The sequence below is a fragment of the Plecotus auritus genome, assembly GCF_963455305.1.
Source record: "Plecotus auritus genome assembly, chromosome: 2".
Classification (NCBI taxonomy): Eukaryota; Metazoa; Chordata; class Mammalia; order Chiroptera; family Vespertilionidae; genus Plecotus; species Plecotus auritus.
In genome coordinates, this window is record NC_137771.1 from 12541035 (window position 1) to 12556389 (window position 15355).

Here is a 15355-nt window from a genome sequence, read left to right on the forward strand (position 1 = left end):
CTATGTTGCAAACCATAAACTGGTAACAATATTTAATGGAGATTAAAAAGCAAAGATTGCTCACCAAGTGGCCAGTTTCCCCTGTAGCCACTCTTCATCCGTAGCCAGCTAAGGCCCAGGTGGCAGCTGATGGCTGCCTAGGCCGGGTGGTCCCAGCTTGTAAGGCACTTCTGTTCCTTACCCAGATGGCTTCTCTTCTCTCCTGCTCCCTGGCATTTGAAACTTAAAACTGTATACATTTCTTCTTTCTCTTGCTCATTTTTAAACAAGTAAACTCCTAGTAGTTTGGAACTTGATTTTAAAATCTGTTAAAATAACCCAAAAATCTGCTAGCCACGGCCCATTGATCTTTCTGTTCGACCCTCTTGTACCTTGCTGCTGTATGCCCCGCTACCTGAGCTGTCAGCGCACAAAACTTCTAAGGAAGGTGTGGAGGAAAGGTGAAGGCCTAGGTGCAGGTGTAAATTCATCACTTACCACATGTTCAATTTGGGGAAATCAGCTAAATTTAATTGCTTCTGGAAATTGGGGATAATACCACATATCTTTATAAAATATTTGTGAGGATGTGAGGTAGTGTGATTAAAGAGCCTAGTAATAGGAAAACTATAATAAATGGTAGTTTAAACCACAAAACTGAACTCTTGCAAAATTGGACATTCTAGTTCATTTATTTTAAAAAATCATCTCCCCCGCCCCCGCCCTAAAATCCTAAAATGCCTTGGTAACCTGAGTGCAGAGAACATGATTCAATCTTTGAGACTTGATAATCTCACATTGTCTCTGGGTGGCTATTCTTAAACGTGATTGTGGATTCGAACCCCCTTTGTTTTTCAGATGAGGAAATCAAGGCTCAGGGAGATGAAGAGGGTTGGCCAAGGCCATGCCAGTGGGTTAGTGACACAGCCTCCAAAGATCACTGTGCAGGACCACAGCGACAGGTGTTAGGAGACTGGGCTGAGTGACATACTGGAACCAGAATTCAATCTCAATTTGCAATTGATGAAAACTTATTCTACACACTATACTAGCAAATTTAAGTCACACTAACAAATAACATAAGGGATTTGGGTTTGACATGAGAAAAAAGTTATTAATCACTAAAATGGATAAGCAAGAATGTTGTGCACCTCCGGATTTTAGGCAAAGTATCCTTTGGTACTGAGCAAAGCAACCAAGGACAGGAGAGATTGGATGAGTAAGGTTTCTTTCAGAATCATCAGTATACGGGCAAGGATTTCTAATATTCCAACTCATGATTACTAAACAGGTATCACGTCCAAAAATTTCAGTTGTCAGTCCCACTGTGGAATTTCTCTTGGTAGGCCTCCTAAAGTACACGTTCACAGTTTATAAAGAGTGAGAAAGCTGCTCACTTAGCACCATAAAAGTTCTGATAAAAGCTGTGGATCCTGGAGGAAAAGCTCTTGCAAGCATCAGCATCCTGTGAATGAAAAAAATTTGCCTGTGATGCATTGTGAAGAAGCCAGAAAGTGTCCTCTCCCATGGCTAGGATTTGAGAATGGCCAAGTACTTGTGCAGTGTCCCCCCAAAAAATTTAGGGCAGCTTAGTAATCCAAAATCTAATTCTAATAGTTCTTACCAGACTTCTTAAAACCAAAATCATGACTCTTTATTAGCAAACTTAGTAATTTCATCTCATTTCAAAAACTTACTTTCAAATAAGCTCTTTCTTTTCCATGAATAGAACGTGGAGTCACTGGGCTGCAGGATAAGGAGAGAATTCAGGGGCTTGAAAAACTGCCAAAGGAAGACAGTTGAGCAGAGCAGCTGGAGATGGCTCTGCATTCAGTCCCTGGGATTCATTCTGGCTTTGTCACTTATTAAAACCTGGGGCAAGTTTCTGAATCTCACTCTGTGCCTGCTTTCCCTTCTATAAAATAGGAATAAAAAACAATGATCTCATAGGGTTGTGGAATGGCTACAGCGTTTGTACAGGTTCAAGCCTCGGACTAATGAGAAGGCATGGTCCTCTCATGGCAAAGCCACGTACAGGTCCCAGCTTGGAGGGCAAAGCCCTCCCAGCACAATTACAGCCAAAGGCTATGGTTGTAAGCTTGACCTTATGGTCTGAACCTGTGGTCCCAGGTGGCTGAGTGATGTAGGCTGTGGGAGGTGCAACAAGTACTGCCAAAACAAAGCTTGATATTTGAGAGTTCTCAGTGCATGTAATTAAGTAGATTTGAAACTTGCAAGAACATTGTAAACACCTTGATCACACCCTGCTTTGCCTCGTGGGATCTGACTATAAAATAAAGACTCAGCTTGCAGGCTGTCATTGTCTCTCCATCTGAGAACAGTGTCCCACCTGGCCCCAACTACAGGTCCTCAGGATCTGTTCCTACGTTGCGGTGTGACGTAACGCGATTTTTGCCGTAAGTCGGAATCCACCTACATAAGCACCTACATCACTTACATGGAGCACATACACAGCAGTAATGAAGTGAAACAGTAAAAAAAAATTAAAAAAAAAACCCCAGATAATTCCTGACCTTTACTTGTGGTAAATAAATAATAAAAAACATAAAGCACATATGTACATATGTCGAAATGATGCAACTTCTTTAAAAATACATATATTTTATTGATTTTTTACAGAGAGGAAGGGAGGATAGAGAGTTAGAAACATCGATCAGCTGCCTTCTGCACACCCCCTACTGGTACATGCCCTTGACCAGAATCGAACCTGGGACCCTTCAGTCTGCAGGCCAACACTCTATCCACCGAGCCAAACCAGCTAGGGATGGAACTTTTTTTTTTATAAACAAATGGGAGATGGCGACGTAACCACAAAACGAAGTATGTCGAGTTCGATGTAACCCGAGGACTGCCTGTGTATTTATTCTCTTTTCTGTCTTCTTTAATCCTTCACTGCCCCCTCCTCAGGTTCACCCCTGGCCATGCTGGACGCGACGTGGTTCATAGGGTTGAGTTAAACAAGATAATTAATATATGTACAGTGCCCGACATATAGAAGAAACTCAGTGTTAGCTGTTATCACTGTTATAACAAAAACTTAACTACACTTTATCAAACTATTCAAGGTACCATAAAGGTCTTTGCTAAGCAGAGATTTAACAAGAAATAGTTAATTATACATTCATATATAATATGAAGAGTTTCAATTTTTGAAAATGGCCCAGGAAGGTACCCTTTGAAGCCTCCTTTGACATACCAGTTATCGACAAAACAAATCAGGAACAATTAAAACTAAGCTAATAAATTTAAATAATCAAAGGCAGGAAATTTCTCCAATAGAAAAAAAAAAAGCCATTGAAGTTAAGACCCATGGGGGAATGATAGAAGGAAAAATACAGTAATAAAGATAGTAGAGCCGAAACCGGTTTGGCTCAGTGGATGGAGCGTCGGCCTGCAGACTCAAGGGTCCTGGGTTCGATTCCGGTCAAGGGCATGTACCTTGGTTGCGGGAACATCCCCAGTGGGAGGTGTGCAGGAGGCAGCTGATCGATGTTTCTCTCTCATCGATGTTTCTAACTTGCTATCCCTCTCCCTCTCTGTAAAATATCAATAAAATATATATTTTTTAAAAAAAGATAGTAGAGATTAATTTCTTAAAAAGGAAAGCTCTGCCCAGCCAGTGTGCTCAGTGGTTTATCATCGACCTATGAACCAGGAGGTCAAGGTCTGATTCCTGGTCAGGGCACATGCCTGATTACAGGCTTGATCCCCAGTAGGGGGCATGCAGGAGGCAGTCGATTGATGACTCTCTCTCATCATTGAAGTTTTTATCTGTCTCCCTCTCCCTTTCTCTTTGAAATCAATTAAAAAAGTTTTGTTTTGTTTTGTTTTAAAGAAAGGAAAACTCAGTGCTGTGAGGGATACTTTTGACTGGTCTCTAACAGCCTCTAAGCCCATTTTTGTGAAGTAGTTCCTTAGCCAAGAGGTCCAATAGTTCTGGTTCTTTAGCCTCAGTTCTGCAGAACTGAGTGACCACCTATTCTACCAGGAAAAGGCAAAAGCAACTCTACACTCGGGGAAGTAATGTCTATCAGAACCTCTAGGGGATTTAATCATGGTCTTTTTCTAATTAACAATAAAACTTCTCTCATGGGTAAAATTAAGAGTTTTTGTTTAAACAAAAGAGAAATAAAGTAACTGATGTGACTTTTCAGCTTCTGAAAATGAGAAACCTTAAACTATATTCCTAAATTTTTAAAGTTTCTTAGTTGGCTAAATGCAGTTCATGAGTATGTCTGGCTTAACCTCTTCTGATATATTAGGATGGCAAGAAGATCTGAGCCTAAATAAGAATAATTTCATTGGTTCTCTAAAGCAGGTATAAGAAAGTATACTAGTAAGAATAAGTTAGCAAACCTAGACTAGGGCTGACAAAATTTTGTAAAAGAGGAATGATGAAAAAATGTCAAATATATTAATATATTACCTAGCTCTTGTTTTCATGTACTTTTTGTTAACTAGAGGCCCGGTGCACGAAATTCGTGCACGGGGGGGTGGGGGGTCGGGTTGTCCCTCAGCCCAGCCTGCACCCTCTCCAATCTGGGACCCCTTGAGGGATGTCCGACTGCCTGTTTAGGCCCGATCCCGGTAGGTATTGCCCCTAACCGCTTCTGCCTGCCAGTCTGATCATCCCCTAACCACTCCCCTGCCAGCCTGATTGATGCCTAACTGCTCCCCTGCCAGCCTGTTTGCCCCTAACTGCCTTCCCCTGCAGGCCTGGGTCCCCCCCAACTGCTCTCCCCTGCAGGCCTGGGCGCCCCCACCCCCCCCAACTGCCCTTCCCTGTAGGCCTGATTGCCTCCAACTTCCCTCCTCTGCTGGCCTGGTCACCCCTAACCTCCCTCCCCTGCAGGCTTGATCGCCCCCAACTGCCCTCCCTTGCAGGCCTAGTCCTTCCCAACTGCCCTCCCCTGCTGGCCATCTTGTGGCAGCCATCTTGTGTCCACATGGGGGCAGCCATCTTTGACCACATGGGGGCAGCCATCTTTGACCACATGGGGGCAGCCATCTTGTGTGTTGGAGTGATGGTCAATTTGCATATTACTCTTTTATTATATAGGATTATACCCAGTAGACATAATAAAAATGTACGTCTGTTTTTTTTAAGATTTATACTGGACCAGGCTTCCTTTAATTAATCTGTGTGGATGGTAAGAATGGGGGAGGGGTCTACCTGTATGGAATCTACACTAATAAAAGAGTAACATGCTAACTGACCATACCTTCACAATGCCCACCAGCCAATCAGGAGTGAGTATGCAAATCACCCCAACAAAGATGGCGGGTTAATGTGCATACACAGGTGCCAAGCGGCCGGGGATGGGGCAGGATGCTTGCATCATTGCCATGGTGATGACGCAGGCGTTCTGCACCACCCCAGCCGCTCTGGGCCTCTGGGCAGTGTGGGAAGGCGGAAAGGTGGCTCCGGGCTGGAGCGGAAAGGCAGCTCCAGCCAGAGCGAAGGCGGTGCCGCCAGCCAGGGGAAGGAAGGCCCATTCTTGCACAATTCTTCGTGCATCAGGCCTCTAGTGCTTTTATAGTAATTACTAATGAAAGTTCTCTACGTTTTTATGCAAAGTATCCCATGTCTCTCAGTAGGTGAAGAAGCCAACAATCTTTCTCCCAGCACTTTCTGAGATGCATTTATCAAAAGTAGTTTGTAGGCGGCTTAAGAGTTTATGAAACACTGTAATTGACTCAGTAAACCACTAAGGGAGAGTACTGAAGCCAGTGATCAACGCTAGAAATTTCTGGGATTATCTCTTGGGTTTGCTGTCTTCCTTTCTATAACAAGAAAGTAAAAAATTATGCGTTCTGCTCCTTTAGAATGCCCGGAGGGGAAAAATGCCCTAACATTTCTTTATCTCAGCGTAAGTATGGCACATCTTGAGCATATAATGGACAATGCAGTCACCAGGTGCCTGCCTGTTCAGGATTATCTTTTTTAAAGTAACATCATAAAACAGAGAAACCAACCAAAATCCTGCTTTTGATTCCAGAAGAGTAGAGAATTCTTAGCACAGGTACCTAACACCCATACTATTAGAATTATTACCTGCCAAACAACGTAACAGAAATTAGGATTACTTTCTAGAATTAGTCCAAGGACCTATCTGAACATTAGGCATTAAAAACTGGAATCTATGATCTTAAAAACAAGGACCTTCATAAAGTAAAAAATATTTTAAACCTCTTATAAATATTCAAGGATAATATATCTAGAAAAATCATTTACCATCCATATAAGAATTAAAAAGCACAGCAACTAGAGCTTGTATTTAAAAAGGAAACAGATGGCCCTGGCTGGTATGGCTCAGTTGGTTGGGCGTCATTCAAGCACCAAAAGGTTGCTGGTTCTATTCCCAGTCAGGGCACATGCCTGGGTTGTGGGCTTGATTCCCTGTAGGGGATGTGCAGGAGGCAGCCAATAGATGATTCGCTCTCACATCAATGTTTATCTCTTTTCCCCTCTGAGATCTCTCAAAAAAAAAAAACCACAACAATTAAAAATAAAAAGGAAATTGATGGCAGGTATTACAAAGAGTAGAAAAGATTCAAAGTAAGGATAATACTTAGCTACTTCTAAGATTATACTAGAAACTTTTAAATATAAGCTACAATTCAGCAGCTTTTAAAATTTCATGTTTATTCATATTTTTCAAAATATATGTACATAAAAAAGGAAGATTTACAACAGGAAAGATTGCCTTACATGCAACACAAATTCCAATGAACTCATGATGGGATCACACATAATTATGAATCTAATTCAAGCCAACCTTCTCAAGTCCATTTCCCAGCCACACTTCAGGCTGCAGACAGGATCCCAGGAGACAATGCCAGTGGAATGGATAAAACAAACATCTTGGCTTCTGGCAGCACTCAGGGGCCAGAAGATGTACACCAAAAAATTTAAGACAATAAAAATGTCAAGTGCCACAGGGAAGATAAATGATAACCGAAATCAATGTTTTTCAAGTAGAAAGCCAGTACTATTTAACACAACTTCACAATACTAAAACAAATACAAATAAGAGGTTAGGTAGTTTGGCTTCATTTAATTTCTTAAAAAAAAAAAAAAAAAAACAACACAAACACAACATCTCAAAAAGGAAGCCACTTGCTTGATATCGAAAGTGCTGTGGAAAGGAGGGGAAAAGAATCCATGGATGAATCTGGAATCTAATTTATTTTCGCAAATTGTGTTTTCCCACTTAACATTTCTACATTAGCAACAATGTAACTCTCCAACATTTCCTTATAAAAAAGGCAAATAAGAAGTGAGAATTCATGCTCCAAATATTAAAAAATATATTTAAACATCTGATTTTATGTTTTGATTTTTTTTAATACAGGTGACACCAGAAATCACAAATTATATTCTTATATTCCCCTTCAGTCCAAAACCAAGTGGTGGAGAGAACTTGTGCTTGCTGTTAAGGGAATGCAATACCCTGGGCCAGTGAGATACCTGGAAATCATCAAAGTGAAAGTGGCCCAAAGGAGTCCTGCATCTTCAGAATCTGTGAGATCATGTTTTTGGCTTATTCCCAAAGCTAAGACATCTCTGTGTTTAAAGTTAGAGAGAAAGGGCTGGTGGAGTGGTTTTATAAATAAGATTAACTATTAGAGCTGTAACTGGAGTCTCCAGGCAGGAGCTTTACAGTCCAGTCAGTGCTGCTCTGCCTCCCTCTACTTCCAGGACCTGACCAGCATTCTCTTCTCCATGCCTTCTACAAATATAAAAATCGTTGCAACTGTTGAGATAGAACTAGGAGGGATAAGAAAAGCCAAGACTGACCATTAAAAAAAGAAGGTTGGGTGTAGGGGGAAATAAGAACAAGTATAGATTATACAGTTCAGGAAAGTCCAGAATTACCGCAGAAATTAAAATGACTGAAGGAAGGGGCAGGCACCCAGGGCAGCGCCTAAAGCGAACAAATACCTAAACCGGTTTATTTATATTCCCTCCTCACAAGTTCAGAGGGGAGGGAACAAATGTAATTTTAAAAGCATCAAAACTAAAATAAATGCACACTGACCTTAGAAAATAAGATTTTAAATTTCATCACAATACCCTTTTTGCCTATAAAATTTACTTTTTCGCTTTGAAAGATTTCTTCATGGTGGATTTGCCCTTGCCAGGCAATTTCACTTCCTTTCGCACACTAGCCGCAGGCTTCTTTGCAGAGCCACCACTGGGTTTCTTGACGACTGAGGGCGAGGGTCTGGCTTTCTTGGCAGGAGTTTTGACCTTAGGAGGGGCTTTCTTGGGCAGGGGCCTGGCTTTCCCTCGCTGGGCAGCAGGGACTTTAGGCACAGGCTTAGACCCTCTCTGCTTCACGGGTGCAGCCTTTCCTGATGACTTGGCTGGGGTTTTCTTATGCAACCTGTGAAACAGAGAGCAAAGGCAGTCACTTAGCACCTGAGAGATGCACTTTGCCAGGACGACCAGATACTTCACGAATAAAGAAATAAGACTACGTAGAAGTCACTTAAGCTACGAATAGAAATATAGCCCTGGCCAGGTGGCTCTACTGGTTGGTGTGTCCTCCTGTACATCAAAAGGTTGCAAGTTTGATTTACAGTCAAGGCACATATGCAGGTTGGGAGTTCAATCCCCAGTCAGGGCTAGTAAGGGAGGCAAACTGTTGATGTTTTTCTCTCACATTGATGTTTCTTTCTCTCACTCTTCCTCTCTAAAATCAATAAACATATCCTCAAGGGAGGACTTAAAACAAAAAAATAGAAATATAATTTATTATGTTTTAACTAAAGGCTTTACTCAAATTGTATAAAATTCAACCAATTCATGGAAGTCTACACATAATTTCATCATGTTTTTCCTAAGAAAAATTTTTTCTTTGAATAACCACACAAACTATGGATATATTTACAAGCTTGACCAAAGAGTAAATTACACATTCACTGGCTTCATTTCTTAAGTTCAGAGCCCCTGAATTTTCAAGAATACAAGTTCAAATGTTACACAGAGAACGTGAGAAGGCTCCTGAGTTAGAGGGTTTTCACATATCCACACCTCTTAGGTGGAGGAGGCTCTTCATCCTCAGAGTCTTCTTCTGATGAGTCATCTTCATCCTCATCCTCATCCTCATCTTGAGACTCATCTGACTCTTTCTTTGGAAATAGAACTCCTGGGCTATGGGGGTAAAAAAGATAACATGAAATTAGGTGCATATTCTCTGAATATTCCTGATATTCCCCCATTTCCTCCAAGCTTCCCCAAAGATATCAAGTTATGTTACAAGTATCGGGTTACAACTGAACCTATTTTGAACACACACAGTTATGACAAATCTATAAATGTCCCAGACCATACCTCATTCCCTTCCTCCTTACACTTAATAAAATTGATCCTTTAAGAAAAACACACAAACAAAAAAGAAAACCATATTTTTATTGATTTGAGAGAGGAGGCGGGGAGAGAAACGACTATGTAAAAGAGAAACATTGATCAGTTGCCTCCAGAATGTATCCCGACTGGGGCTTGAACTCACAATCTGGGTATGTGCCCTGACCTGGAATCCAACCTGTGACCTTTTGGTGCACAGGCAAATGCTCAACCAACTGTGCCACAATGGCCAGGGCAATAAAATTGATTCATCACATTTTATGTGCGTGACTGTAAGAGTTAAAGTTTAATATTTGAGAACATCAAATATGCATTCAACCAGTAACACTTATGCTTGCACACAAAGAATAAGAAAGCTACAATTTATACTCCTGCTAAAATAGGGCTTTTGCGGTACATGTCATGAAATGTTACTAGAAATGTAAGTATAAGAAGGCTATATAGCATGGTGTCATAGAATAATGCTTGGCCCAATGGTGCTCAATACATTTTTTTGGCTCAATGAATAGATAACACAGGTTTTCAAGTAAATGTCCCTGTCTCTACAGTATGAAGAAGGCAGATTAGGATTCTTGGAAGCAGCCAATGTTTTCACTTCTTGATTGATGCAGGACAATTAAAACGTATGTGTAACCCTCTAGTAAGTCTTCCTGTCATTATCAATTACTTATTAAAGAAGGAATAAACATCAAAATTACCGCCAAGGATCACGAAGAATTCAGTACTTGATTTCAGGAACATGTGGCTAACAGTAAGTTCTAGCAGGATAGCCAAAATTCCTCTGTTCTTACATGTAAAACTTTTTCTCTAAAACAATATTGCCTTAAGTAGTCTTTATTTTCAAATATATTCAGTTCAGTGTAATAGTACTAAGGGTCAAATAAGTTAAGCAAGTCTGTAAACTACAATCAGATTTTAAATGTACAATGACCAATACTTCATATCATGGGCTGTTTGTTTACCTACCTGGGGTAATAGGGAAAACAGAGTTGGAAGGTGCCACTGAATCCTTTACCAGAGATCTGTTCCATCCACCCATTCTTTTCGCATTTCTGCAGCGTTTTCTTCAGCAAATGCACTGAAAAAATTCAAAAATGAAGAAAGTGGTTTAGTTATACCAACTTGGAAATTCTCTCAACCACAATCAGTTATTCATCAATTTAATGTCCTGTCATATACAGTAATTGACATATTTTAAGTGAATATTTTGTGGTGAAAGGAATTAACTAATTCACTAAACAATTATTTTTTATTTTACTTTTTTTATTTAATAAATCTTTATTGTTCAGATTATTACAATTGTTCCTCTTTTTTCCCCCCATAGCTCCCTCCACCCGGTTCCCACCCCACCCTCTGCCCTTACCTCCCCTACCACTGTCCTCATCCACAGGTGCACGCTTTTTGTCCAGCCTCTTCCCGCACCTCCCACACCGCTTTCCCCCAGAGAATTGTCAGTCCACTCCCTTTCTATGCCACTGATTCTATTATATTCCCCAGTTTATTCTGTTCATCAGATTTTTTATTCACTTGATTTTTAGATTCACTTGTTGACAGTCATGTATTTGTTGTTCATAATTTTTATCTTTACCTTTTTCTTCTTCTTCCTCTTCTTAAAGAATACCTTTCAGCATTTCATATAATACTGGTTTGGTGGTGATGAACTCCTTTAGCTTTTTATCTGTGAAGCTCTTTATCTGCCCTTCAATTCTGAATGATAGCTTTGCTGGGCAGAGTAATCTTAGTTGTAGGTTCTTGCTATTCATCACTTTGAATATTTCTTGCCACTCCTGTCTGGCCTGCATAGTTTCTGTTGAGAAATCAGCTGACAATCGTATGGGTGCTCCCTTGTAGGTAACCAACTGTTTTTCTCTTGCTGCTTTTAATATTCTTTTTGTCTTTTGCTCTTGGCATTTTAATTATGATGTGTCTTGGTGTGGTCCTCTTTAGATTCCTTTTGTTTGGGGTTCTGTGCACTTCCTGGACTTGTAAGTCTATTTCTTTCACCAGGTGGGGGAAGTTTTCGGTCATTATTTCTTCAAACAGGTTTTCAGTATCTTGCTCTCTCTCTTCTTCTGGCACCCCCATAATTCGGATGTTGGTACACTTGAGGTTGTCCCAGAGGCTCCTTACACTATCTTCAAATTTTTGGATTCTTTTTTCTTTTCTGGCTATTTTTTGCTTCTTTGTATTTCAACTCTTTGACTTGATTCTTGCGGTCCTCTAGTCTGCTGTTAGGTCTCTGTATAATATTTTTTATTTCAGACAGTGTATGTTTAATTTCTAGTTGGTCCTTTTTCATATCCTCGAGGGTCTCGCTAAATTTATTGGCCTTTTCTAGGAAATTCTTGAAAAACCTTATAACCGTGGTTTTGAACTCTATATCCAGTCATTCGTTTTCCTCCATTTCTTTCATTTGTGATCTGTTTCTTTGTCTCCGCATTTTCGCTGTTTCCCCCGAGTTGGTAGAGTAGCTTTGTATGGTAGGTGTCCTATAGGGCACAGTGGCTCAGCCTCCCCAGTTACCTGAGGTGGACACTCTTGATGCACCCCTTTGTGGACTGTGTGCTCAGCCTTGTTGTAGTTAAGTCTTTTATATATTAAATATTTTATTGATTTTTTACAGAGATGAAGGGAGAGGGATAGAGAGTTAGAAACATCGATGAGGGAGAACCATTGATCAGCTGCCTCCTGCACATCCCCTACTAGGGATGTGCCCGCAACCAAGGTACATGCCCTTGACCGGAATCGAACCTGGGACCCTTCAGTCCACAGGCCGACACTTTATCCACTGAGCCAAACCGGTTAGGGCTGTAGTTAAGTCTTGATTGTTGTTGGTATCACTGGGAGGAATTGACCTCCAGGCCAATGGGCTGTGAGGATCAGCTGTGTCTACCCTGGGAGAACTTCTGTGCTGGAGACACTCTTATGAGACAAGACTTTCAAAATTGCAAAAGCCTCGGTGCTCAGCTTGGATGGGGCAGAGTTTCAGGGCGGAGCAGTTAGCCTTGGTTTCCCGTCAGCCCTGCCCTATGAGGCCCCTGGGTCTCAGTGTCCCTCGGTAATCGCTGCAAGCACCTCTCAGAGAAAGCCGCCCTCGAGTTTTGCCCACTGCCAGACAGTCCAGTTTCTCCCCGAATGAGTCGGGGTTCTCAGAAACTTGCCCAGAACTGGAGTTCAGCGCAGTCGGGAGCTTCCTTCTCACTCCTGCTTTAGAAAGCCAGCCGTGCACTCAGCCGCCCATGCATTCAGCAGTCACGCGCGCCTCTTGACCTCTGCCTTCCGCAGCTCCTGAGTCTCAGTGTGCTTTCTCTTTTCCTGACAGTCCAGATTTCCCCCGAATGAGTCTGGTTTCCCAGCGTCTCACCCGGGTCTGGAGTTCAGCACAGTCGGAAGCTTTATTCTCTCTCCCGCATTAGAAAGCCAGCCACGCACTCAGCTGCCCACCCTCTCCGCGTGCGAGTCTCTGTACCTCAGCCTTTTGCAGCTTCTCTGAGTTTCAATGTGCTTTCCTCTTTTCTTCTAGTTGTAGAATTTCCACTCAGCCAGCTTTCCTGTGTTTCTGGATGGTGTCCGTTTTGTCTTTTAGTTGTAGTTTTGATATTGTTGTGTGAGGCAGCAGTTTAGGTGTTTACCTATGCCGCCATCTTGGTTTCTCCACTTTCTTTTCTTTTTTCCCCCCACTAAACAATTATTAAGGCCCATCGCCGAAACCGGTTTGGCTCAGTGGATAGAGCATCGGCCTGCGGATTGAAGGGTCCCGGGTTCGATTCTGGTCAAGGGCATGTACCTTGGCTGCGGGCACATCCCCAGTGGGAGGTGTGCAGGAGGCAGCTGATCGATGTTTCTCTCTCATCGATGTTTCTAGCTCTCTATCCCTCTCCCTTCCTCTCTGTAAAATATCAATAAAATATATTTTAAAAAAATTATTAAGGCCCATAAATGTGGCAAGACTTAAATTATAATGAAAAAGATTTTAGAGACCACCTAGTCAAATTCCTCATTTCACAGAAAGGAAACAGAAGTCTAGAGCAGTGGTCGGCAAACTCATTAGTCAACAGAGCCAAATATCAACAGTACAACGATTGAAATTTCTTTTGAGAGCCAATTTTTTTAAACTTAAACTTCTTCTAACGCCACTTCTTCAAAATAGACTCCCCCAGGCCATGGTATTTTGTGGAAGAGCCACACTCAAGGGGCCAAAGAGCTGCATGTGGCTCACGAGCCGCAGTTTGCTGACCACGGGTCTAGAGTGGTGACTTGCCCACAGTTGCACATACAGAGGTGTGCAAAAATAGGTTTATACCCTTGTATATGGTTAATAGCTGACATAAGACTACTAAAGGTTCGGTGCACGAAATTCGTGCAAGGGGGGGAGGTGTCCCCCCCCCCTGCCCAAGCCTGCATCCTCTCGCAATCCAGGACCCCTTGGGGGATGTCGGGCCTAAACCAGCAGTTGGAGATCCCTCTTGGACAACCTGGGATGCTGCATGCACCAGTGACCATACTTTTCATACAGGTGAAAGGCATCTTGCTGTTGTGTGGGCAGCCACATTTTTTTGCCCTGATTATAAAAAGTAGTACATAACACGATCCTTCTGAGGCAGTAGTACCATTTTCCCCACCTTATGGGTGGAAAAACTGAAGCAGAGAGAAGTTAAATAATTGGCTTTGTCACACAGCTGTAAGTGTCAGAATCAGGGCTGACTACAAAATGTGCAAGCCAGAGTCCATTCATGTCATCACTGCATCACCGTGTTTTTTCAGTGTTAGCCTTGCCAGGTTATTTTATTTTATTTATTTTTTAAAAATATATTTTATTGATTTTTTACAGAGAGGAAGGGAGAGGGATAGAGAGCTAGAAACATCGATGAGAGAGAAACATCGATCAGCTGCCTCCTGCACACCTCCCACTGGGGATGTGCCCGCAACCAAGGCACATGCCCTTGACCGGAATTGAACCTGGGACCTTTCAGTCCGCAGGCCGAAGCTCTATCCACTGAGCCAAACTGGTCAGGGCAGGTTTTAATTTTTAAATCTAAGAGACTGTTCCCAATATATAGGGTAGGGTCCCTAGGCCTGGCTGGCGATCAGGGCCATCTGTGGGGCAACCAGTGGGCTCCCACTGGCACCCGCCTTGGTGTCATAGTGACTGGTTGTTCCGCTGTTCAGTCGATTTGCATGTTAAGGTTTTATTATATAGGATTTCCACTCATTCAAACATTTATTGAGTACCTATAAGAATAATCAATTTCATCTTCTACCACTGTGCCAAGAGAAAATCATGAAATAGTCTATAAGGGTCAACTGCACAATTAAACACAGTATATATCTTAAGTAAGGAAAGTTTATTTTAAAAACCAGTTTTCAAAGTACACAAGAAGAAAACCACCAGAAAACATTCCTTCATAATGTTAAAATACACATATTGCACATATGTTAAAAGCCATTATTAAGACTTCAAAATTGCCCTAACCGGTTTGGCTCAGTGGATAGAGCATCGGCCTGCGAACTGAAAGGTCCCAGGTTCGATTCCAGTCAAGGGCATGTACCCTGGTTGCGGGCACATCCCCAGTAGGAGGTGTGCAGGAGGCAGCTGATCGATGTTTCTCTCTCATCGATGTTTCTAAGTCTCTATCTCTCTCCATTCCTCTCTGTAAAAAATCAATAAAATATATTAAAAAAAAAAAAAAGGAAAAGACTTCAAAATTACTTTTTTATTTAAAACAATATATTCTAGTGTGCATTTTCTGTTACTTAACTTCCACATTCTTCATCCTATACCAGTGGGCCTTTTCTATTAGTTCACTGAGAAAATGCACTATCTTACTTATCTGTATGTGGTAATGCTGCTAAAGCAAGGATTCCTGTCTCAAATTGCCACCTGACATATATTTGATAAATATTCTTTACCAAAAAATTACTTTCTGCTACAGAGTTTGTGTCAATAAAAAAATAACCTAAGTAGCCCTGGCTGGGAGGCTC

At 41.7% G+C, this 15355-nt stretch overlaps 1 protein-coding gene across 9 annotated transcripts in view; it reads right to left on the reverse strand.

Moving 5' to 3' along the window:
- Positions 1-7052: 7052 nt before the first annotated feature.
- The window catches only part of HP1BP3 (heterochromatin protein 1 binding protein 3), a 41198-nt gene continuing 32895 nt past the window's right edge, over positions 7053-15355 (reverse strand). For all 9 annotated transcript variants that reach the window (XM_080657120.1, XM_080657124.1, XM_080657125.1 and 6 more), the window contains 3 exons: positions 10340-10451; positions 9041-9160; positions 7053-8390 (listed from right to left, as the gene is read on the reverse strand). In XM_080657120.1, the coding sequence (XP_080513246.1) occupies positions 8096-8390; positions 9041-9160; positions 10340-10451 (527 nt within the window). In that variant the 3' untranslated portion in view covers positions 7053-8095. The remainder of the gene's footprint in view (positions 8391-9040; positions 9161-10339; positions 10452-15355) is intronic.